The sequence below is a fragment of the Cariama cristata genome, unplaced genomic scaffold, assembly GCF_000690535.1.
Source record: "Cariama cristata isolate BGI_N322 unplaced genomic scaffold, ASM69053v1 scaffold39648, whole genome shotgun sequence".
In the NCBI taxonomy this organism is placed as follows: domain Eukaryota; kingdom Metazoa; phylum Chordata; class Aves; order Cariamiformes; family Cariamidae; genus Cariama; species Cariama cristata.
Window position 1 is genome coordinate 28,610 of NW_009631376.1, and position 26,582 is coordinate 55,191.

General features: G+C 35.3%; 1 protein-coding gene across 1 annotated transcript in view; it reads right to left on the reverse strand.

The window, feature by feature from the left end:
- Positions 1-896: 896 nt before the first annotated feature.
- LOC104156520 (protocadherin-11 X-linked-like) overlaps positions 897-26,582 on the reverse strand; it is a 38,869-nt gene continuing 13,183 nt past the window's right edge. Inside the window, exons 2-3 of the mRNA XM_009705914.1 lie at positions 8,110-10,596; positions 897-1,727 (exon numbers count right to left, since the gene is read on the reverse strand). Coding sequence (XP_009704216.1) covers positions 1,722-1,727; positions 8,110-10,596 — 2,493 coding nt within the window. The 3' untranslated portion in view covers positions 897-1,721. The remainder of the gene's footprint in view (positions 1,728-8,109; positions 10,597-26,582) is intronic.

Consider the following 26,582-nt stretch of genomic DNA (forward strand, 5'->3'; position numbering starts at 1 on the left):
CATAAATGCTGCAAGGGTATGATAAATAGGAATAGTAACACTGTCTTACAGATACATAAACTTCCCAAGAAAATTATTTCATTAGTGGAAATGAAAAATTTTCTGTAACAGTCACAGTCATAATTATGTAATACAATATGCTAAATTACAATACGTACTCCATTATTAATAGAATTTATTTTACAGATCAAATAGCCAAATACACATTTTTAAAGGAGCCAGATAGCACATGTGGAGGAAACTATAGGCAACAGTCATGGTAGACATTCTGCAGTCCAAGAACTGAGGCAACGTGATTATTAAGTACAAGTCTATAAATATCTTTACATCAAACATACAGTAATGTGTAAGAATTCCATGTTGTAGTTTAATTCATGAATCATTAATAACTTTTTCTTTAAAAGAAAGTTATATATACTGTATACATCCCAGTTAAAAGCAGTGTCTGTATTTCATTTTATTCTAGCAAACTAATATTACATGTCTTCATATAAGTGCAGAAAACAGGGTTCTTTATACTCCTTTGCTTCCTAAGAGATTTTGCATTTTATATGAAATTCTAATAGTATAGATGATACATATTAAGCATTACTCCCTAAAATGTGAGGCAATATACAAGAACTTGCAACCAACTTGCAAATGAAGCTATGATATTCAAATTTTATTTTTTAAATGAGCCGTGCTAAATAGTAGATTACAATGTAAAAAAAAAAATCTAAATTAAAAAAAAACCCTTCATTACATAGAGAAATAATTTGGAAAAAAATCAACAGTAGGTCATTTTTTCCCCATGTGCTGGTTAGCAGTGAAGAAATAAGTATGCTATTTCCTATTTTATCACACTGAAAACCAAGTCACTGGATTTATGACTTTTTTTTAAATGAAAGTACTTCAAAAGTTTAAATGTATGGCACCTGTTACACAGACATTATCTAGACTTCAGCAAGCAAAATGTAAATTAAATTTTATTTTTAAAAGTTAAGTGAAAACTTTCCAGTTATTTAAACGATCATTTATTACAAAATGTTGTGGATAAGAAAGCAAGAAGTACTCATTTTTCACTACTACTATTGTGCCTATAAAATGAGAAAGCAGTGATTTGATCAATTCTATTTATGATCCATAGCAGCAATATCATCATTAAAAATATTATGGAATAGATATAAATAACACTTAATTCTTAACATGTATAATGGTACTGTAAGTGACAACGATTCATTGTTTTTCTTTTAAATGCAGGGAGTATAAAGAACTTTACATTCTCTTTGTAATGTATGAATAAAATTTATTGCTCCCTTTTAATATATTTATAGAAACAAAATTTCTAATTTTTTCAACTAAAATAAATACGGAAAAAATCTGGGACAAGAAGATGATTACAAGCAAAATAGATTTACCATAATCACCAACTGTGAAGAAGGATGGGTCACATTACTTTTTTCTTAGCAAAACTACGTTATAGAACACTATAGCACAATGTACTAAAATTTCTTTGTCTTTTCTTTTTAAAAAAATTCTTGCCCTTGATACCTTTCAGTAGGGCAGCTTGAACAGTTCATCGTCACTTCCAAACCCCTCTGGAGATCAGACGATAATTTTCTTCGGCAATCAGAGACAGGACAAAGGGCTTTCTCGTGCTATTTCCTTGTTTTCATGTTTGCTGGCTTAACATCATTGTGTACACGTACGACTTCAGTATATAACATCAGATGCGATGACGTTCAGAGCTGGCAAACAGAGAAACAGCATGAGAAAAGCCCTTTCCTGCATAATTTTTCCCATATATTGTAAAGTTTGTTTCCAAAGTTCTACTCTGTCTATCACTGTATGGCTTGAGAAGTACTGAACTATCGTCGTTCTAAGCAACCAACCATTTTTGACGTGTGTGTGTTTTCAGGTTTCTATACACAAGTAAAGATCTACACACAACTATACAAACATAGCAAAAATGCTGAAACAGAAGGAGACACAGAAATGGCTTCTACGTATGTTATTCTAGGTTTCTTACTTTTTTTTTTTGTTTTATCAGCTTGAAACCCCAAGTGCTGTTGCAAGATTATAGCTATCAGAAGACTACCATACTACCTAGAACATGTTCTACAGGGTTTTAGCAAACTTTATTCGAGAACATCGTTCCTAAGAGCATAAAATATTTTGATTTGAAGAGTTATTTTGCATCTTTAATCTGTATTTATCATCAACACAGTTAGAGTCCTAAAAATTCACAGAAATTAAGACATTCTGATCAATTATTTCACAGGAAAGAAAGCACTATCAATACCACAGTCACCAAGGCATGAGCCACGCACTGGTCAGGAAATTGCTATCAACTGCAGATTATTGAGTGCAATACCTTCTGGGAGAAAATAGGAAAAGAAAGAAGTGTGAAAATTAAACTGTTTTCAAATCAGACTTCATTGTTGGCAATGGTTTATAGCTACAGGTCATTGAAAAAACCAAAGTTGGGTCATGAGGAGAAAAGAGTAAACTTTTCATTTATCCCACTGAAAAACAAAGGTGAAATATACTTAATGTTTAGGAAAATTTATGCTGCTACTACCCCAATGCAAGCTGCTGTGGAGAGAGGGTTACATAACATTCTAGCTTGCACAAAAATCACCCAGATATTAATGCTGGAACTTCATCTGCCAACTTCAGTACAAACTCAGTCAACAAGTTCTTACTGAAAAAAAAAAAAAGAAAAAAGCTTTTGTTTTCTCTGAATTAGTTTTTACTTGAGTGTCATATTAAAAATCTTTCATTTTCTTCCTCACACAAAACATTAATTTCTTTTGTCTTTTCTTCCCATTTGTGCTCCGTTTTCCTCTTTTACTATGAGGCTAGAGGGGCACTTTGCAGATATCTTCCCCCATGCTTTTCTGGTGAAAGATATACACTAAAAGAACAATTCTGAAGAAGCTTTTCTTCAAAGTATTCCACAGAGGAAAAGCATTTTCTTGACCAGCTTTACTTCAGTAGTACTGCACATTTAAGTAACTGCTCACTAACTTCCGAGTCACAGACTTTCAATTATCCTTCAGTTAGAAATCTTTTCTCCAGATGTGAATTTCAGGTTTTTTTCTGAAATATATATACATGGCAGCATATCAGATCTACTAGCAAAATTACCAGCCAGAAAATTAAGAGAAAACAACAAGAATATTTAGAATCTTAGTAATAAATTTTGAAATGGCTTTCAGGAAGGGCTTATACAAACAGCTATTCAGCAGATATTTGGAAGGAAATGTTCTTGAGTGTAATTTACTCTGATTCTGTCAATGCAAAGTACCGGTGTTACCTCTATACCCTTTTACATATCAGAAGCATCAGCACTGCCTACTGATGATTACAGCATACTAGATTAAACTCACTAGTCTCACTGTTATTAAACAAAACAATAGATCCTGCTGCTAAAGATTTACAAAACAGGTGAGCTTTCAGAGCTCTTAGTTTCAAGAACAGTACAATATTCTTTCAAGTCACATCCTAAGCACACTGTTCTCATAGTGAGTGGGAAGCTATAATGACATTTCACCACATTTCAAATCAGAATAAGAAAACCAAATACACCATATCTGTAAGAAGTTCTAAGCAGTCACTAATAGACTCATAGCACTGAGACAGCGGGGCCTCAAAATGCAATGTATTTTAAATAAGGTCTACTTCCCATTCAGATTTCTGTAAGGAATATAACGTCTATCTCCAATCAATTTCTAACAAGTTCAGCAGAGATCACTCTGTCCTCTGAAATTTCTATTCATAAGTATGGATATGTTCACAGGTGATAGAATCCTGGCAACTAAAATCTTCGAATGAAGATCTGCTTTAGTAAATATGAGAAAAATCAATCTGTATGCCTGTCCAACCCCTCTACAACTTCCCAAAGATGATGTAGTGTACTAGCAGTGGGGCTAAATTAACATACAGACCAGAGTCCACTGTGAAGCAGGGAGAGCCACCAAAAAGCATGAAATCATGGGTTCAGAGCATGATTGCACCTTCCAGCTCTATCAGTGGAAGAGGCACTGCTTTCACAAACACTCACACTTCGTCAATAACATAAAGTCAGAAAAAAACTTGTTCTTAAGCTAAACTTAAAAATGACAATAAAAAAAGGTCACAAGATCCCTCCAGAGTGACCAGGTGTTTATTTGCAAAGATTTCTACTGTTCCTATAGTATGCATTATACTATTTTCAAATGAAAAGAATATCTGGAATAGCATTAATTAAAAGAAAGGGACAAGAAGAAGGAGAATGCACGAGAAGTTCTAATGAATCTTTGTGGCAGTAGCTTCTTTGAACCCAGCTGCCACAGATAACATTGTACTCTATGATTATGCATGTTTTGAACAGACAGGTCGGTACCTAGACAAGCATTTGAATGGTCTGAATGTTGTTTAAAGTATTTGAGCAAAAATTTCAGATTTTAAAATTGTGTTACATACTAAATGAAAACTAGACTGGAAAAAATTCTCCTTTCTTTTCATCATTCCAATGCAAATGCAAAAAGAAGATTTGTGTCAGTATGGAATACTTCACATAGTCTGCTCTCACTAAGGTAAATGTCAAAAGCAATTGAGCTTTTACAAAGCTTGCAGACAGATAAACTTTAAAGGTGCTGCACGTTTTTCTACCAAAGAAATGCACCTTTCTACGAGGCCCGTGACTAGCAAAACAGTGAAAATCTGATGACACTGAAAGTCAGTTTGATTTTATGAGCCTCCAAATATCCTAGTTTGAAAAAACTTTCTTATCACTTGGTAAAACTTCTTTAAAAGAATTCTCTCTACTACATTCCAAAAGAAAGCACGCTATTCTGAAGGTCTACTGTCCCTAGTATTTATTAATTCCTACTGTGTAACTTCAAAATAATATTAATAATCTCTCTCCCTTGCCCTTTCTCACACAGAAGTACAGCAGAAGCTTGAGTTGTCTCTTACAGGACATGACATTAGGACCATACTTTTCCCTCTTCATCTGCTGTAGTTCATGATTCAGTGTGTCCTCAGCTGCTTCAGGACTTTCTGATTCCTTTTCCATAAAAATTTCAGCTGTTGCACTGCTGTATTTATCTGCCCACATAACCATCAAAGAGATATTTTGGAGTTTTAGCAGAAAAATCTTTCCATCTTCTCTTGCATGCTTTTTGAGTACAACAGTTACGACAACTTTCTGCCATTTTATAGATTAGTTAGACAAATTTAGCAGTAAAGCAAAGACATAATTTCCTTTCTTTAAAGACCTGAATCAATACCATTCAGACATGCACAAAATTTAGAGCTTCAGAAGAAAACATAGATTTTTAGCTTTAACTCAGTATTATTTCAAATATCCAAGCAGAAAGTCTTGCATGGACAAAACTAAGAACAGTTGAGATGTGTGGCCTATTAATACCAGCACCCATTAGAAACTGAAGAGATACATTCACAGTGGATGTAATATTTTTCAGTTTCCTTCAGAGAGCTTTTGTAAAAGGGATACATTACAGTAATTGTTAGTGATAAAGTAAAATATTTTTTCTCACATTACACATCTTATTTTTATTTTTCAAACTAGCACATCTCCTTTTTTAACTGAACCTGCTATCCTTCAGTTCTCCCTGCTGTCCTACAGTTTTCTGAACATTCAGAGAGTATACGACACAAATGCACCATTAATCACAAACATCCTGTTGGTCTCAGAGGCTGGAGGATGGCAGGACAGCATGACATCTGAAGCACTGTGGCAGAAGATTATTTTTGTTTGTTTCGTTTCTTCACTGGTTAACAGTGACAACTCTAAGTTAGTCTGTCCTGAGTCACCTTCTGTAGCCCCACAGGAGATATACAGACTACAATACACAAAACCAGGTTAGAAGACTGACTTTTAAAAGATCTGTTGAGGTTTAAGTAGTACTTTGCTTGCTTTTACTTATCATGAAATACAATTCTGTCTTTGAGATCATGGTCCAACACAAAGGATTTAACTTTAATGGCCTTTCTTGCCCAATTTATGTAAATAAATGCATCAATGAAATTACTTATATTTTATTTAAATAAGTAATAAAATGTGAAATCACTTGTTTAAAGGTAAATGTTGTTTTCAAATTAGCATAAAGGACCACTGACAGTGAGTAGTTATACTTTCTCCAACAATATGATCACTTTCATACAGAAAAATATCCCTAAAAGAAGGATAGCTGTAGATTTAACAAAATCAATACAAATAGTAACATTAATCTCTTTTTGATATACTCAGTGCATCATATTAATACACTTTCAGGTACAGCTATATGAAGATAAGCTAATATCAGGTAATGAGTCTTTAAAAAAAAAAAACAAACAAACCACACAAACCAAACCCAGTTCTATTCTACTTTTCCAGATAGGAAGCCCCTGTCATTGACCTTTAAGGTACAGATAAAAGAAAATGCTCTTTTTCGCAATCAACTTCTGCAGAAGAGAATTGCTTTCCATTCTATTTTAAAAGCCTGTTCTGATGGAAGAACAATGTTAGTAAAAACCTAGAGAGTCACGAGCTTGCTTTCTTTGTTAGCAGCATTACTGCATGACAAAGTGTATTTGAGCAGACAATGGAAGAACCTTTTTGGCTCAGAGGAACTACACCAGAACTCAATTGAAAAATCACTTAGATCAGGCCTACAGAAATGCTGAAAACAGCACCACCCTCCTCAGAGTTATGAGAGTTCAAACAGATGAACAAATTAGCAAAAAGCTTTTCTAATGTGTAATTTAAATTAACATATTCAAATACTTTTAATAGAAAAATACTCAAATCTCAAAAAGCTATACATTTTTCAGTGCTGTCATGTCTTAGAAATAAGAAATTCTTTTTTTTTTCCATTCAATTTTTCTGTTAATGCACTTCAGAAAGAGACCAAAGTTTTATAAAACATAGTGATATAGATTAGCACACAGATTTGTGTTGGTAAGGGGAATAAAATAAACAACCCATCTTGCAATTTTCAAAAATATATGATTATTTTGAATGAGCAACATTTTTTAGCCACATTTTGTTATCACCATAGAGTTAATAAAACAAAGCCACAGAAAAAAATTCAAAAGCTCAGCTAGAGCAAAAAATCTAATACTTAGTCACGCTGAGAACTTGTTCCTGAGCAATAGTGTTAACGTATATTATCAATAATATAATAAAGTCACCTGAAATATTTATTTCTTTAATGATTAATTCCTTGACCAATTAAAGTTTAATTAGAAAACTATTTTCACTGAAAACTTTCTGAAATTTGTGAAGAAAGAGAAGGAAACAGACAAACAACAAAGCTTTATTATTACTGAAAATGTCCAGAATATGGATTATATCCAGAATAAGGTTCAATTTCCAGTTACTTAAAGCCTTTCCGTAGTGTCCTGAAGAATAAAAGGTACTTTGGTTCTCAATTTATTTTTAATTTTAAGCTGAGAATTCTTTAGACATTTCGCTTGTTGCACTGAAATTCTGAGAAGCTAATATCTGGTTTATCAGGCAAAGCAGCAAATAAATGAGAGCAGTTATACTGATGTTTCTAATTTTCCCCCAACTTCGCCTGTCGACTGTGTCATTCCACCAGATTCAAGTAGCCCAGTATGCTTCTAGTCTGAAAATGGCACTGAAACTCTCAGAGAAAAATCCTTGCCTGCTTTTGAGAGACCTTGAAGTAAAGCTACGCCCAAATGAAGGCTGCAATTCCAGACTCCATTAATATTAAGAACCACTTATCAGATCCTGTAAAGCTTTATTGCTTTCCACCTGGCATAGATGACTTCAGCTCTTGAGCACACAACACTACAGAGGACAGTGCCATAACCACTTTCTGCCTTACAGAGCTGCACTAGCTACCGCAGTACGACGGGAAGTGCCATGCTGCCATCTGCAGTCAGGACTACCCACCAATGTAATAATTCACTGCTCAATTTCCTTACAGACAACAGTAATTTGCTTTTAATTTTCTCCCTTAACACTGATGAATCCCAAATTGTTTACTTTTCAATGCCTTGATCAAACATAACCTTTCAAACTTTTAATCCCTGCAGTACTTAGAGCTAGAGTTATAGAAAAGGCAAAGTAAGAAGGGAAGGAGAAAGGGAGCACCTTAAAATTTCCATTACCTGTCTGGTGTGTATGGGGCCTGGGGTCTTGAAGCCTCCTTGACAGCTGCATTCAGAAACACTGTAAGGGTCCGAGCTGCTTGATGAGCACTTGGAAAGTGAGTCGCAGCCCACCACAAAGGTGTTATCTAGAGGCAGTTCCTGAATGACATGGTGCTTCTTGGGGGGTACAGGAGTCTCAGGTTTAATTTGAAAGGTAGGCTGCGGAGAAGCAGACTTGTAGTGCTTTGCTAAATCTGGGCTATCAGGCTTAAATGTGGTTGGTGTGGTGGCCCAATTATATTTTCCCATAGTCTGTTCTTCTAGCTCTACAGGAATGTCTAAAGTGCCATTTATGTGCTCATGGCTAGGATCATCAGGTTTAGATTCTTCAATAGTCACAAAGTTGAGGAGGAGACTTTTTGGAGAGCGCTTCTTCTTCTTCTTCTTCTTCTTGATCTGCCTGTTCTCTTGGTTTGGGGAAACCCATTCACCACTCTGCTTGTTTTTTTGGACAACCTTGTGCCTAGGAGTCTGGCGGCACCGTACTAAAGCAGTAACAAAAATTACCAGAATAACTGTCATAGTGCCTGCAATAATGGCAATAATGATCTTGACATAATCATTGGTTTGTGGGGTTATCTCGCCATCCCCAACATTCTGGCCAACTGGAGTTTCCACATTCCTGCGCACCAGTTCTTGTACGTAGGAACTGTTGGTGACTGTCTCATTCACAAACAAATGCACAAGAGCTATAGTATAAAGAGACTCCGGCTGTCCTAGGTCATTGACTTTTATCACCAGCCTGTGCAAGCCATGATCTGATGTAATTACCTTCTCTTTCAAAGTAACATTGCCTGTTAATTGGTCAATTGTAAACAAGCCCCTTGAGTTCCCACCTATGATGCTATAGCGGAGCTCTGCATTCATTCCTGTGTCATTATCAACTGCAAAGACTTTAGTAACTACAGACCCTGGACTGGCTGACGTTGGAACCAACTCATATGAATAATTAGATGAAGGAATAACAAAAACAGGCCTGTTGTCATTTACATCAACAACATTGATGGTCACTTTGGCAGTCGAGGAACGCTGCAGTCTTCCTCCATCCACAGCTTTCACCTGGAAAGTATATGACCCCTGCTGTTCCCTATCAAAAGTAATATTAGGTCTTATCACACCAGTAAGTGGGTCTATAATGAAATTATCTCTACCATTTAATATAGAGAGAGTGACCGCAGCATTCTCTCCCGAATCAGCATCCGTAACTGTGATAAGCCCCACTGTGCCATACATGGGTAAGTTTTCTGGCACATAGAAATTATATTCATTATGTGTGAAAGCAGGGCTGTTATCATTCTGGTCCAGTACTGACACTGTCACAGTAGCATTGGTCTGCAAGGGTGGCATCCCATTATCCTTAGCTAGCACAGTGAAGGAGTACCTGTCTTGCTTTTCTCTGTCCAGCTTTCTCACTGCTGTCAGAATGCCTGTACGGCGGTCAAGGTTGAAAATAGGGGGTGCATCAGAACCCAGGATATAGCTGATCTCAGCGTTGCGCCCACTGTCAGCATCCGTAGCACTTATCTTCGTTAGCTGAGTACCAGGAGCATTATTTTCAGGGATGGAAAGACCTATGATAGGCTGTGTAAAAACTGGGGCATTGTCATTTTCATCTTTAATTTTGATCAGCAGCATTGCAGACTGGTTTAAGGGAGGTTTCCCTGAATCTGAAGCCACTATTTTAATGGCATATTCCCGTGTGGCTTCATAATCTAGAAATGTGGCTGTCTCCAGCAGAAACTGATTATCAAACACTGGTTTTAGCCTAAAAGGGACATCATGATCTGTAAAACATGTAACTTTTCCGTTCATATCAGCATCCTTGTCCATTACTGTTATCAAAGCAATTTTTGTATTAAGGGGAGCCTTCTCAGACAAAAGCACTGTCCCGTTCACTGGATTGATGATATATCTCGTGTCTATTGATGGGACATTGTCATTAATATCTGTGACATTAACAGTCACTGTTGCTCTTGATGGAGTTGAACTGCCATCACTTGCCAAAACAGTTAACTTGTGTACAGGAGATTCCTCCCTGTCTAGTGGTTCTTTTACAGTGATGAGGCCAGTGGTGTTATCAATGGCAAACAGCCTTTTGGCCAAACTGGAGATCTGATTGCTGAAATAGAAGTGGATTTGTGCATTTGAACCCAGGTCTGCATCAGTGGCATGGAGCTGAGAAACCGAGGTGCCCACTGGAGCATTTTCTGGAACACTAACTTCAATGTCATTCTCTTTGAAGACTGGGCGATTATCATTCACATCGGTCACTGTGACTTGCAGGATGGCAGTGCTAGATCTTGGAGGGCTTCCGCCATCTTCAACTTTAATTTTCATCACATAGGTATCCTTCTGCTCCCTATCCAGGATCTGTTGGACAATCAGTTGAGGCCACTTATCTCCCTCAGGTGTCTCAATTATATCAAGACCAAATACATTTTGACCCTACAAGACACAGAAAGAACACGTTATAGCATGACAGTATATTTAAATAGAAAAACATCTCATTAATGTTCTGAAATTGTCATGGAACATATTTTTATATATACTGTATATAGGAATATATATTTACCTTTATTTTGCAATACCTGATTTTGCTTTAAGCTCCAAGGCCTTAACAAAGCTTCAGAGCAAACATGGGAAGAAACAGACACTTTAGAAAAACAGCAGGGGTGGGAGGGTGGAGTTGGAGGGGGCGGTGGTATGCATTTTTGGGGTTTTTTTTAACCAGTTTCTCGGTTTCTACAGAAAAGTTAAGTTCCCAGACAGATGTAATTTTGTTTCTCTATTGTATGAGTGAGTGGAGTTAAGAGGAATGAAGCCAAAGTTCAGCCACATCCAAAGGCAAGACAGTATGCATACACTGGACAACCTAAACCAATATTCAATTTCAAGGAACACAAGAATGACAAAGGGACTGTTTTTCTGCTCGTAGAGCAACTCTGGGCATGATCTGAAACCATTAGCATTTAAAAAAAACCCAACACCATCATTGAAAAGGGGCTTACAACATAATTCAGATGTTCAATGGTACAGACAAACCAAAGTCATGACAGTTTATTAGAAACATACTTTAAAACTCATTAAAACTATTCCTTTCTTCATCATTATATATTTTATATTTGAAGTGAAAATTACAATCCCAGTGAGCAAAGAAGATCTATTTTCATTTCAAAAAAAATCACAGAAGTATGAGATCAATTCAAAAACAATTGATTTTTTTCATGGGGTTTTTTGAACTCCTAACACCCCTGGAATTGCAAAGAAATGCTACATATATTGCACAAACATAGCTTCTTTTAAAACACTATTGCTGACAAAGTAGTCTGCTAAAATATTGGAATCTAGAACTAGATTCCCTCTTCTGTAGTCTCTTCAGACAAGCAGGGATTAAGAATATCACAATTATCCTCTTATCTCTTCTTGCATCTCTCACCCTTCAGAGAAAGAATGATGTAAAGGCAGTTTTCCAGCCGTAAGTTCCATAAGGGCAGAGCTAGAATGCAGATCACTAAAGCTGAATATATAGGGTGACCAGAAAAAGGTGGCATCGATGAAGATGCTGACTAATTAGGATTTTCTTTTTGTGTGTCATACTTGTAGTAACGAACAATTGTGTCCAGCCTGGTTCTTTCTCTGTTTATTGTGCTTGCCTTTCACCTTTACTCATGTAATTGTATGTGTGTTCTAAACTGGTTTGAGACACTTCAGACCAAAGGGCAAGAAAATGTTCCCAGTGTGCAAGGTTCCTTATTTCTCATTACTCGTAAAAGATTTGTATTCACTGTGTATTTCTACCCACCGTTAAGTGAATGCCTTTATAGGTCTGCTTCTGAGTAAGGTTGTACTCTTTCATTGATTTGTTTTCTCAAAGCCAGAATTTGACCCTACATAAGTAACCATCTATTTCACAAAAAAGAACTATTCATCCACATTTCAAAAATTACTGTGCCACTTGCGCAGTATTTATGACAATATTAAGTTGCAACTAGGGACAGTCTAAAGTGAACTGGAACACATTTTGAAACAATAACACACATACAGCTTTGGCTTCTTTAGCAGAAGGCATATAAAAATACAAGTCTTGCTCATCATTTCTAAATCAAGATATACATTTTGAACCAATTATGCTAAATTTTAGAATGGTAATTCTATGCTGATCTCTTCATGAAGGCGGAGTGCGAGTTTCCTCTTCATCTTCAATCTGGCTAGCAGTTATTTGCAATAAATTTCATGATTCTGAGAAACGATGAATTATATATTCTACACTTTAACATAGATTTCCAGAAAAAAAAAAAAGTAACAGAAGTTAGCGGGGAAAAACACCTGTCAGCTATCTTTTACTTCTTTATTTGTACACAAGTTGACAGATGGGCACTGATTATTCTGTCATTAGATCCCACAACTACAACAAACATTTCACATAGACTTTGAATGCATGCAGCTATACATATGCATACCCATTTCTGGTTTTCTTTAAGTATCAAGTATGAGAAATATATTTTTCATTATAGCATACGAGTTTGATATAAAATACAGAGCTTCAGTTCCTCATCACTAGCAGTAAACTACTAGAGAAACAGAAGAATGCAAAGATCTCTCCCAAGTTAATTATTAACACTTGAGTAATTTTCTGTGGAAAAATATTATCCAAGAGTATTTGTTGCTATTCATTACAGGTTTATACATTTTTTCAACCACCAAAAAAAAAAGCTAGAGAAAATTATACTTTCTCCTAATTCAAGTAAGTCTGTTTCATATTGTTTAAGGGATAAGGTTAGGGGTGACATTACGCTGCATTTTAACAAATGCATTTTCTAAGAACAGACAGTTCTCCCATTCTGAACACTCAAAAAACCGATGAAACATTCAAGAAACATATTTTTAAGATTATAAATATCTAATTCTCTCCCTTATGAGCAAAGAAATTGAGCGTTAAAAATCCTGAGAAAACAGGAAGAAAAACCTTCAGGATTAAATTCCTGATGTTGAAGTAAATAGCTCTGTCATCCCTAAAACCTCAGCGAAGTGAAAATTTCCATTAGGGTCAGACTGTTATTTGGACTGAACTGTACCTCAGTCACCACATTATCCCAAGAACTGAAGGTTTCGTTCACACTAGGAAGGGTATGAATCAATCGCAAAAGCATAATAGATAATTAACATTTACATAGCACCTTTTGCCATTAAAACGACTGACTGGTAAAAGTAACCTGGGACATTATCGTCTCCACCACTACAGAAAGATGGGAGTGAGAAAAGAAACAGGTTGACTTTTTTAATCTAAGACAACAGTTTAAGCAACGTAACCTAACTATTTGAAGTAAAACTAGATTATGCCCATCTCGGAGCCAGGATTAGCTTTAAGAGGGTCTGGCTCTGATCACAAGATTCTTTATCAGGGCAATAAACAACTATGTCACATTATTCTATTTGCATAACATCCTTTTCAGTGGATTCATGCACACGGTAGTCTATGAAATAATGAAACTAGTATTCTTGTTGAACACTCCCTATTGTATATTTACCTGGTCGTTTGTAATGGATCCAAATGTCCTTTTCGGAGCTGTTTTGGGCTGCCATGTAAATAAAAAATTAGAGAGTTTTTTTAAAATTGTAACATTTAGGTAGATTAAAAAATACATAATCAATGACACATGGACACTTAATGTGATAGGCTAGAAGAGCTTCTAGCATTATGGACAGGACTGCATGTGACAAAGCGCACCTCAAGTCTACACATAACTTTGCCTCTAGACATATACATTGTAGTATCACAGTGTTTCATGGGGTATTGACTACCTGGACATTGTCAAAAGGAATGGGAAAAAAGACCAGCTTCTGGTTAATGCTTGTAACAGTGGCACAGTCTGTTGTGTTCAAAACATCTAATGAACTTACATTTGCAGACCAGTAAGTTGTTAGAACGTAGTAATTTCTCAAAGAAACAGAGAAGGGAAAGAATATTGTGCTAAATAACCATGTAAGAACAACTGCTTGTGATACAAAGTACTCTGAAATGAAGTCAGTCTATTAGCAATTATTTCTTAAAAGATGACAAACTACATAATTGTATGTAACAAATATACATTGTTAACTGACAAAGAGTAGATCAACACTGTCCTCAATCTTCATTCAAGCAGAGTATTCTGACCCTTTAGAGAAAGACACAGGAGCAAAGAGAGCTCATTGTTTTGTGTCTACAGCTTTGCCCTATACTTATTGTCAATACTTATCTTCATACATTGTGAATGACAAACACATTATAGGATGTATGTCTTTAGTTCAACTGAATCTTAAACAAAAGTCAAGGGCTAGACAACATGCATATAATAATTTTTTACTGATGTTCTACAGTAACTCATTTCAACAAGTATTGCAACAAACTAAAAGTACACATTTATTTCATGTCAACAATCCTCTTAAAATCAGCTAGTTTTATTATTTCTAAAAATCTTACTCTGCCTGAAATCTAAAATAAACAGATTTAGAGTGACTAAATTCTAGCAGGCCAAATACAGCCAGTATAGGGAAATAAAGTGAACAAAATGTTAAAAAGACAGAAAAAGTGAAGGAAAAAAGATAAAAATATCAGCTTCCCATTAGAAAGTAATTCACTAATCATTAAAGAAATTACTTAATAATAAAACCTTTGGTTGAAACGTAATCTTGTGTCCAAAGGTCCCTACAATCTTTACAGAAAGACCAGAAAATAATGCATGTTTGCAAACTGCTAGTTACTTCAGATGTAGCAACACAAAACACCTTCGCAGGTCTCCTGCAAAATTACGAGATAGGCCCCAGCCACTGATTCCTTGTCTGTTTTTGCTAAGACATATGGAACTGCTCTATAACTGTAGTGTTATATTAACAAAGAAAAGTGTGTAGTAGCACAATTTCAATTCCTAATGCAGAAAAGTGGACAACAGTGACAGAGTGTATTGCATTTTTAATAAAAGCTGAAAATTAAATTTGCATTTTTCTTTCAAAGGTTTTAGATGGGAAAATGTGGATTCCCAAAGCCAAGCTAAAGCCTTAAACACAAAACATACTATATGATAGGCAATAACGGATACAAGTTCCTATAATAGGTGCATATTAGCACACTCAGATCTACAATATTGTAAGTGTTATAGCTCTAATGAAGGGGTCTTGTCTGCTCTTACACAGTATGCAGTTCATATGTTCATGCATTCTAGAATAAAATTTTTTGGACAGCTGTCCTGCTTAAAGACTGCACAGTCACTACCCTCATCACATCACACAGCTTACAACCCGAAGTTGCTTGAAATATGTTATTAATACTGAGGGTTACCTCATGGACTGAGTGACAGTACCTTAAAGAGGAAAATAAACATACAAAGGTAAGAAATTTTTAAAATGCAAAACTCGGCAGATGCAAAGTTGCTTACATATTTGAAACACTAGCTCTTTGTCAAGACAACTACAGGCTTTTGATTTGTAGGCTAAGATTCCTGAGTTTTGTTCATTTTATGGTTTTCTGTCAGTATCACACGCTGTTTCACATGGTTTCCTTTGAAGCAAGCCAAAGCTTAGCTCTGAATAAACTGAACTTACAGGTTCAAATCCACAGTAGAAGTAGGATTTGGAAGCTTCCGATCTTGCATGAACCTAAAGTGAATTTTGTGCATTCAGAATTCTAATTAGTTTTATGTCTTCTTAAAAGTTACGGACATCATTTCTTATTAGCAATGTCTATACCACAGCTTGCTATTTTTCCACCGCCAATCATAAAATAGCTTCTATAAATGTAAAGCCTTGCCAAAGATTTCCTCTTCATACATACAACCACACACAGAAAATCTTACTCATCCTATGAAGCAGACAAAGCAAAATGCAGTAGATGGGATCAACAGAACACAAGGATAACAATGAATCATTTCATGCAGGAAAGGAACAGTAAAAAGTATAATACAGAATGAAGCAGCAGACAATCAATGCATTTAATACTGATTTTCCAAAGAAGAAGGAAAAAAGGCTAGGAGGTATACCTAAACACAAAATTACTTCCTTGGAAATCTGAATATAATATTACTACAAAAAGACCAAAACAGTTCTAACAATTACATTGCTTGAGCCTCCTTAATCCTTTTGGATGATTTGTTCCTTTCAATCTCGTCATATTCTGAATATTGTCAACTTTATTTTCTAAGACAGACAGATATAAGATAGAAAAAATTCTCTAAGACGGAATATTTTTGCATCCTCCTCAATTCTTAGCATTCAATTCTCAGAACATATTTATTAGATCATCTTTACCTCCATTAAGGAGAAACAATTAGAGATAGTGAATACTACATTTTTAATATGCTTACTTTTTTGCTGCCCTAATTTCTCCAGTCTATGCTTAAAGCATGTCTGAAACTCCATACCTAAAATATGTTATTTTTTATCTATAGGCTTTACAAGGGAGTGAACATGGAGAGCTTGGAAGTAGCAATACACACACTTAACATTTTCAAGACCGCACCAGGTTTCAAGAGTAACTCTCTTCCCATATTACATCTTCAGTCTGAAATGCTGTTTCATGCCTTTTTTTTTATGAAAGCTATCTTACCTTTTGAACCATGAATTACAATTAAAAAAAGCAAAACAAAACCCCCAAAATTTTAATAAAAATTCACTTTACATACCTCTACAAACTAGGGTAGGAGTAGTGGTGAATCAATATTACTGCATTAACATGATATAAAATTATGAAGTTAATTGCTTAGGAAAGAATGGCAGTAGGAACTGGGCTGTCACTTGACTAGTCTCGCACAATGTACTGTAGACATACAATTAGGTATTTCAGCAAAATATGCAGCTGCACCACAAAACTTTGTGGAATTTATCCTCATAATACTCCTGCTATAGAAATAGTCGTACCACTACCTAAGGAAGGGAATTTGAAGTTCAGAGACATTTTATCAGTTGTCCACGGTCTGTAGCTTGTCTGAAAGAGCCAGCCACTTCTGAATTACAAATCATGTTTTAAACTAAACTTTAGAACTTTAAACTTTAGACACTAAACTTTAGAATTTTAAACTTTAAATAAAAGTTCTTTCACTTGGAGACACACTTCCCAAAAAAGAAAGGTCAATAGCTGCAGGTAAGGCAATTAGGAAAGTAACCTTCCCTCTTAATCTTCTCTATTACAGTTCAGAAATATTCACAGACATCCTATTGAACAGGAAACTACATTTTCAACACACCTGAAGTTGTTCAGATTTAGTATTAAATATGTTTGAGCTTTGCTCTGAATTCCCTTGTTTCCACAGCTAGATAAAGCTCCAGATACCTGACTTGTCCTTCAATATGTTCTCTGTCTTTGAAGTCACACTATAGATATATAATGAAGAAAAAAGTTAGGATTTACATTAGACAACAATATAGTGCAAATATTAAAATTGACTTGTTGAATATATATGTGTGACAATTACATATTTGCTTGATTTCCTAGTTGAGAACAGCAACAGGAACAGAACCAAGCATCTCTAAAAAAGAGAAATAAATGAGTACATGTTTTAGTGATGTTATTCTCTAATGCGTCACTGTGCTTTTGGAGGTAATAGCTAACAGTTCCATATTGCTGGTAAGAACAGCGCCTAAATCACAACCTCATTTTGCTTCAACAGTCATGCAAGGTATCTTAGGCTCCTAATCGCACATTTCAGAGGTCTCGGATGAATGGTAACTGGGTGTTGGAGCAGTGTGAACCTGTAATGCTCTCCTATTCACTACCTGCTCTATAATCAGATCAGTATTCAGGGAGAAGGAGATTAAAACTGACAGCTACTTGTACACAAGAAAATAGAAGCAACTTCGACTTTTCTGAAAGTTCCTTTACCCTAAAGCAGAGACTGTACAGTATCCTCAGCTTCCAGTAATTTCAGTGGGAACTGGGGCTGACTGACACATATGGATTTGGCACGTGACAAATGGAAAAACAACAAATAAAATAGAGAGAAAACATTTGTCCTTTGTTGGAGTACAAATATTTGCAAGCCAACGTTCATTAATGTATTGTTGTTATCTCATTCCCTCTTATACACACTCACACAAAATTTCAGCTAAGGTGCATGATTTCTTTAAATACTTGGCATCTTCGTTAAGGTAAACCCATATCCTAACCTTCGATGCTGTGGTTTTTCCAAGAAGTTATTTAGCAAGATTATCTTATTTGATCTGAGGCCCTTTTAAACTAAAGTTCAGCTGTGAGTAAAACCACTGTATCTTCCCTTTATGTTTAAACTTTCAGGAAAAAAATGTTGACAAAACTTTCATCTGACTGGTGTGAGTATCTCACACACACACCTCCTTCTCTTCAGGGATCCTGGCATCCAGAAACACAAAGAAAAGAAACGAGTAAGATAACTTGTTCTCTGGATTTACATCACAAGGACATTCTTTCACATGCAGAGACCTTACTTTAACATGCATGTATGACTGCTTTATGAATTTTGACATTAAAAAAATACACAGCCTTAACACAGAAAAAATCACAAATCACGTCGGTAAAAATATAACAGAATGAGGAAAAACAACACTAATACAATAGAGTTCACTTTTTTCATTTTGAGTATTAAAAAATACACAGCCTTAACACAGAAAATTCACAATTCACGTGGGTAAAAATATAACAGAATGAGGAAAAACAACACTAATACAATAGAGTTCACTTTTTTCATTTTGAGTAGACTTCCCCCAGCTTTCACAAGCGGGCTTTAGGAATTGTAAGCCTGTCACAAATATGGCTGAAAGGAACATGACAGTAAGCCTTTCTCAAGACCTCCATCTTTGCAAGGTTTTGTACAATTCAAAAGAAGAGAAAGTTTGTGCGGGACATTTAACTACCACAGGATAATTTTTGCTTTTGAAAGAAATAAAGCTATGCTTTTCCAAAAAATGAAAACTTATCCTTTTTGTATTATTCTGAGAAAACAACAGTTGAGCTACCATATTAAACTGTAAAGCTATGTGATGTATGCAAGTGCAAGATGCCACTTCACTACACATCAGAAGATAATAAATAATACTGCAATTTCAGAGTAACAAATCAGACACAGTTGCTGAGAAGATGTACAGAGTGACAGTAAGGACTAAAAACAGTTCCAGAGAGACTGAATTTTAAAACTCATTAAATAAAAGTCTTTTTACCACGTTGATCACAGAATGTAGGGGATAAAACAGAAATGTATTTTCTGGTGCTAGATTTATCAGGCAGACAACTTGTCTTCTTCCGCCTCCAGCATTACTGACTCCTATTTATCTGAATCCGTAGAACAAAGCTAGATAAAAGGAAGAAATATTTCCTTATTGTAAGGTAGTAACTCAACTCCGAAAACCAATTTTGAAAAGAAATCTGATGCTACCTGTGTGCATTCAAAGTTCTAGTATCTAAACTGTCATGACTTTCTGGTTAACAGGTTATATTCCTAATAACAGCTTCCCTTTGAGTTGTTTGGGATCAAAAAAAAAAAATCTTAAAAGCATATTTGATATGTACTTTTAAAAGCAGTTATACTCAAGAATATATTCCTTTCTTAAAAATAAAATTCCAATTTTACTCTGATTGAATACACTTGTACTATTTCTTGGACTTAAAATCAGCAATTAAATTGATACAATAGATTTGCAAGAAAGAAAATAAAATTAAGAATATTAGAATGGCATGTTTACAGGGGAAACACCACTCATCATTCCGTTCTATGTTTTCTGTCTAGGTTTTGTTCACTTTTTATACTCTCTAGTAACAGTTCAGTCTTGAATATACACTACAAATTTTGGCTAATAGGCAGAGGTTTTCCCTCCAATAGGAAAAAAATGAAAAAAAAAAAAACATAGAACACAATAAGTGTACATTTAAGCATGAAGAACACCAGCTTCAGAAGGTAAATATAATATCCATCTCCTGTTGCAAAGATCTAGATTAGTCCCACCAGGTGACATATCCTCCAATAAGTTGTAAACTATCTATCCTCTGAGGCTGAGACAAGCTCTCCCACAATTCACAGCAAAAACTGCATAGAGTGGTTAATCTTAGTAGTAAAGTGAACGATGGCCTGTATCTCCACAGGACAGCTAACACCGGAATAAACAAAATAGAGAGAGTGTTATTTAGCAATACGACTGACTTCACACAAACTGTACTATTTCAGAAAAAGCAAATTAAGCAAAGATAGTTGAAACCATTTCTACCCAGTAATGACTTGTGTAATCCAAGTCAGAGAAAAAGCAAGCTTTCCCACGTCTGGATCCACTCTAAGTTCCTTCCTGAGGTTAATTTAATCACTGTACTAAAACAAATGTTGCCAAATAACAGCACACATACTGTTTGCGGTACAATAAAACTTAGCAATACTCACAAAAACTGAACCTGCAGCCTCTTCCTTAGTGGAAAATATCAACAGTGCACGACAAATTTTGGGCAACCAACATGATTTTGACCACTAAAGTGTTATTATGGCAAACAAGAACGGAGAACTTGCCCTAGATTCTTCGTAACTACTCCACTATGATAATAACCTCAGGTTAAAGAACCATCACAACTCCTACAGAATTAATCTTGCTTTGAGACACCTGCTAATACAGGCAGCATCTCTCAGCCACATACAGGTTAGAACTAGGAAAACAGTTGTAAGAAAGAACCCTCCGGGGATGATACCATGCTCTGAATAATTCAATGCAAAGTTTAGCGTTCATATTCTAAAACCATTATGAAAACAACTGAATCTAACAAACCAAAACTATTAAAAGAAATCAACCTAAAATCCAGCAAAAACATGTTAGCTTATGTCCACCTACTGAGAAATTGACCATCAGCATACAAAACAAAACACTTCTCAAACACTAACTTAAATACTCCTTAAACAATTTTTAACTTACACACAAAGACTTAGCCTATACTTTGATTTTTACACTTACTTAATTCCTATTTCTTTATTTTAAAGGGTTTAATGTATTGTTAGGATTGTTCCATACTAAGTTATTAAGCTACAAACAAGATTTCTTGTATTTATGAAGCAGTGAGTTAAATGAACAGTTGATTTTGAATTCAAAATTTTTGTTAGGCACACTACTATTTTTAAAACATGCCTAGCACATTCTGCCAAGTACTACATCCATCATTAGACATCAAATTCACAGATACTGAAATAAGACAAAACAAGTACTCTCCGAGAAAGGACTGAGTCAATTTGTTCATAGAAAACTACAGGATTGCTCACTGCAACAAAATAATTTTCAGTTGCTACATGGATTCACAATTAAGAGCGCTATCTCAAAATCCTAAGGTGACACTATAAAGCTAGTTGCTAAATTTGTTACGCATTCTACCTAGAGTCAAAACTCTACTTCCACCCTCAACTAACTTTACTGTTACCGAAAGCAGAGTCCTACTATGGATATACGTGGAAGAACCTATCGTAACATGTAAAATTAAATGAAATCTGATTTGAAATTCAGCATTATGGCTTTTAATAAAACAGCAAGTTAGACTAAATTAATGAAAGCAAGTATGACAGCTGAAATGACAGAGCTTCCAAGAGGGTTAAACATTATTAAAGTTTTTCCTTATTATGCTCTTAGGTACAATCTGATTAGTTCCAACAGCTGCCCAGCAGGAAAAGCCAGCCAATCGTTTCATAGTAATATGCATATTAATGTATCTCTTCAGTTTTCAGTGATTTCAGAGCCAGGTAGCACTGTATAGCACTATAGCATGAGCTTGTATCTTTTGATTTATAGCAATACAGAATATTTCAAATGCAAACCATGTCAGAAATTCCTGATCATCACAATGCAAGTTGCTAACTTAAAACCTTTTCTGATAGAAAAATTTGTTCCATCCATGAGTATACAAAGAAGAGAAATAATAGGGGGGGGGGGGAGAGGATCCACTGTGCGTAACAATTACATTAGTCAAGTCTTTGTCAGAAGCAGAGTAACAACAATTTTCTTTGTTACCCCACTCATGAAAGTCAGTAGCCTGTAGCATATGCTATGCTGTGACAAATACGTAGTTGAACTTCAAACCAATATTCAAAATAGTTTCTGAAAGACTTCACTCCTGTTTATAAGAACTTTCGTAATATTACTTGAGCATTACAACTGCAGCGAGGAGACTGGTGGTTTTACTGTTTCCTCTAGCCCTATGAATGCTAGATACGATTTCTGTGAGCACACAACTCCCCCTTACTTATTGTGAAAGGTTTCAAGCCTGGGATTGAGATTTTTCAATCAAATGGAACACCGAATTATACACTCTTACACAAAATAAAGTTATTACCAAAGCTAATCACTAATACAGAAGCATCTAAACCCCCCAGACTTTAATTCCACAAAGGTAAATTCACTTCTTAAAGAGTCTTGGCTGTTCTTCCAGTACCTTAACATAGGAAAACATAGGAGAAAACCTTATGCCTTGGGTAGTACAAAGCTTTCCGCCACTGAGTAGGAGAATAAACTCTGCTTATATCTCTGGCCTTTACTTCTCAGCTCAAACATATATAAATTTAAAATATGAACCAAATTAATTTTATTTCTACTTAATCTAATACAATGGGCATGCTTATTTGTGAAAAATATATTTGCACAGTTTCTGATCTCCTCCAACAGCCTATGAAAAACTACACACATTTTTAAGTAAAATAATAACGTGTAATTCCTTCGTCACTGTATCCAAAACACATTTCAAAGACAGGGCTGTTCTCATAGTATAAGAATGTCACCAGTAGACCGATGTAAATAGAAGCTAAAATAAGTACTCGTCACATGATGTAATTTCTAAAACTTTCCCCGTATTCCAAATGCTCATATTTTACAGTTTATAATTTTTACAAAACAGGTTCAAAATTTAACTGGAGAAACTGCACATATGAAAAAATATCCTGATAAGAATATCAGAACCACCACTTCTGGGCAAGAAATCTGTGAGCCTCAAATTGGCGAAACCTCAGGAATAGCTTGGGAAAATATGCTTGTGCTCCTCTTACAATCTCTCCTACGTATCTGATATCCGGTGTTAGAGACAGGATACAAGATCAGATGAAACTCATTTTCACCCAGCAAGGCCATTCTCAGGTTAAAATGAGTATCATTCACATCACTTAGCTGTAAGGAAACTGAGGCACGGAAGGCGGAAGTGACTCATTCACAACTACTCTGCAGGCCAGTAACAAAACCGCAATGAACTAAATCTCACAGTTCTGTAACCCTCAAAGATCACATCAGAGTACAGAACGTACGTGTTACAGAAAACAATGCAAAAGCACAAATAATGCTGGTTTAGACACCATTACAACATGAGAACAGGATTTCAAGTCAATTGTACTCTTTTAGAAAACTGCCTAGGCAGTTTGAAAGACATCACTGTTTCTCATACAACACTGCTCTAAATAACAACATTTCTTATTCAGATTGCTCATTTATTCTCTCCAAAATTAGCAGAAAGAACGATGATAAAAATTATCTTTTATAGAAGTCAAACATTGTAAATAATCATCCTGCGAGCCATATACCATAGTAGTAGAAGACAGACCATGGGAATGGTTCGTGTCCTTTCTTTTTTTTTTTATTCACTCTTTGAACAACGTTTATTTTTCCCTTCATTATGATTGAAATGCACGCACTTTTGCCTTCTAGGATCCCATCTTCACAAGCAACCTTGAAAGCAAAAACCACCACAGAAACAAAATAGATTCTATTGCTGTCCATGCTGTCTACTATTGCTGTCATTTTTTAGTACTTAGAGGAAACAACTGGGCTGGCAAAGATAACTATTTGAGACTTTGAAAACATAGACAAGGAAAGACTGAAAAGACAGAAGTCCAGCTAAGATTCGTATGCGAAGGTGTACAGCAAAGGTCATAACATCTTAACACAATGCACCTCAGAATCTGAATAATAAAAAAATAAAAACATCAGAAGCAGATATAAAAACACATACTAACAATTTTTTTTCTTTAGCTTTGTCAAAGGTCCAGTTAGGTAATTAAATTAATTGCCAAAAACTCCAGATGATGCTGGCAGTTGAAGGTTTAAATTATTCAAACGTCAATTTTTTATGAGTAGGAGGCAACTACTGGACTACTTCAGAAGTTAAAAACCCATAAAATTAATGTAACATCTCATGGAGAACTACGTAATCTGTAAACTTCGAGGAACTGATTCATGTTCTAATATTTTACAAGCATAGCAAGTATCTTGGATATTCATCTTGGATGAATATTTCATTTATGTGTAACAATAAAGGTGTGCAACACTGATGGAAAACATGAAAGTTCTATCGCTCTTTTATGGTCTGTTTGTAAGACTGACTTTCAAATCATTGTATTCACACTTTGTGTTGGCTTTCCATACTAAGGTCAATTCACCAATGGAAAATACTAATATATAACTGCCAAAAAACATGATAAACAGGATGGGTAACAAAACAGAAGCTACTACTGTGTTTATACCTTTAAATGTGCTACAACAAATTGCTTTGAAAAGTCCCTAAAGGAAATGAGGGTGAAAATTTTAAGGCTGGGGTTAAAATGAAGAGGAAGAAGTAACTCAAAGTGAAAATGCCATATAATATCTCATTCTGAAAAGCACAGAGGAACATCCTGACACAAAAGAAAAAGAAAAAAAAACACACACACAGAAAATGTCAATTTGCTTGATAAAGCAAACAGAAAAAATGACAACTATTTGACTTTGAAACATCAGCAATAACCAAAGCAATAATACACACCACATTCAAAGAGCCAGCAATTATAGCACAATGTGAGAAAAATGTATTTCAATACTGACAGCTGATGACTCAGAATTCATTCCTTTTACCAATGTTTCTTTTTGTTTCTTTAAAATTGTCTGAAATGCTCTTTGCTACATGTCCCAGCTTCAAAAGCTCTACGGGACATCAGTGTTCAGACCAATTATATTCCTGGGCTAGAGAATATAAATTACTTTGTAATAAACCTTTCTTTCAGGAATAAAAATAACCATACTAATGCAGTCAAGCACCACGATCCACGGTTGACACTCAATTTAAATGTATTCTTTGATAGCTAAAAGAATATAATTTTGGACTTACCTTTTTCTCCTCTCTGTACTTCCTCTTAAAAGGAAGAAAAATATTACATACAGGGTGCTCGGGGGAAAAACTGCTAGGATTACTTAATCTCTATCACTAACAACCAATATTAGAAAGCTAAAAGCAAAATTAAGATTAAGAATACACTATTATCGCAAAAACTTCTTTAATATTTTAATTGTGTATTTTATGACAACTAACACCAGGAAAAACTGAAACTACCTCTCCTGTTTTCAAAACATATCTTAAAATTTGGAAATCTTTATCCCTCTCAAAAATGGAGGTCATAGAAAAGTGAATTGGACAAAGGAAGAAATCCACAAGTTCTGTGAATATTATCAATCACCTTTATTTTTTCTTTTCTCTACTGAGCATTTTGAAAATACAGTAATTTTTTTGATCGCCTCACGTGTATATGTGAAAAAGAAAGCTATTCATTCATAACTTAGTATTTTTAATAATAATAGGAACAATTTTAGGATTTCCATGCAGTCTACTGGAAAATGGAAAAGTTTCTCATGATCCAAAATATGAGTAAAATATATATAGTTGCATCCATTACAATAACTAAAAGCAGCAGAAAAAAAAAAAATTCTCACAAAATTATTCTGAAACTAGAATTACTATGGATCCAAGTAAAGATCTTTTACAAGTGAAAGTAAAGAACTTTTACACTCCATGCAGCAATACAGAGTACAATTAGTTAATTTTCTTCCAGTACTTGTGATAATTATTTTTAATTTGGTCAAAAAATTAATGGCCTTTAAATGTAATACATTTCATGCTTGGATGGGGATAGCTCTGGCTGCCTTTAGTAATAAGGTTCTTATTTAGCAATAAACAAGTTTAGTGACAAACCTTTTAACTAAGAACATTACCAAAAAAATTTAAAATCCTGCTGGATACATTGGTGAAGACTACTACATCAAGCAGAAAACTAAAGTCAGTTTCACTAATACAGTTAATAAATAAATGATCTGAAATTCAGAAACCTATGTCAGGTCAATCTTTAAAGACAAAATAGAGGCCAAAGAGAAACACCTTTGTTCTCAGATAGTGACACTGAATTGAGGTTCAACAAGAACAAGTGTGAGTCCTACATTTTGGCCACAAAACCCCCATGCAGCATTACAGGCTGGGAGTGTTGGTCAACAGCAGGCTCAACATGAGCCAGCAGTGTGCCCAGGTAGCCAAGAAGGCCAACAGCATCCTGGCCTGCATCAGAAACAGTGTGGCCAGCAGGACCAGGGCAGTGATCGTCCCTCTGCGCTCAGCACTGGTGAGGCCACGCCTTGAGTACTGTGTCCAGTTTTGGGCCCCTCACTACAAGAAAGACCTTGAGGTGCTGGAG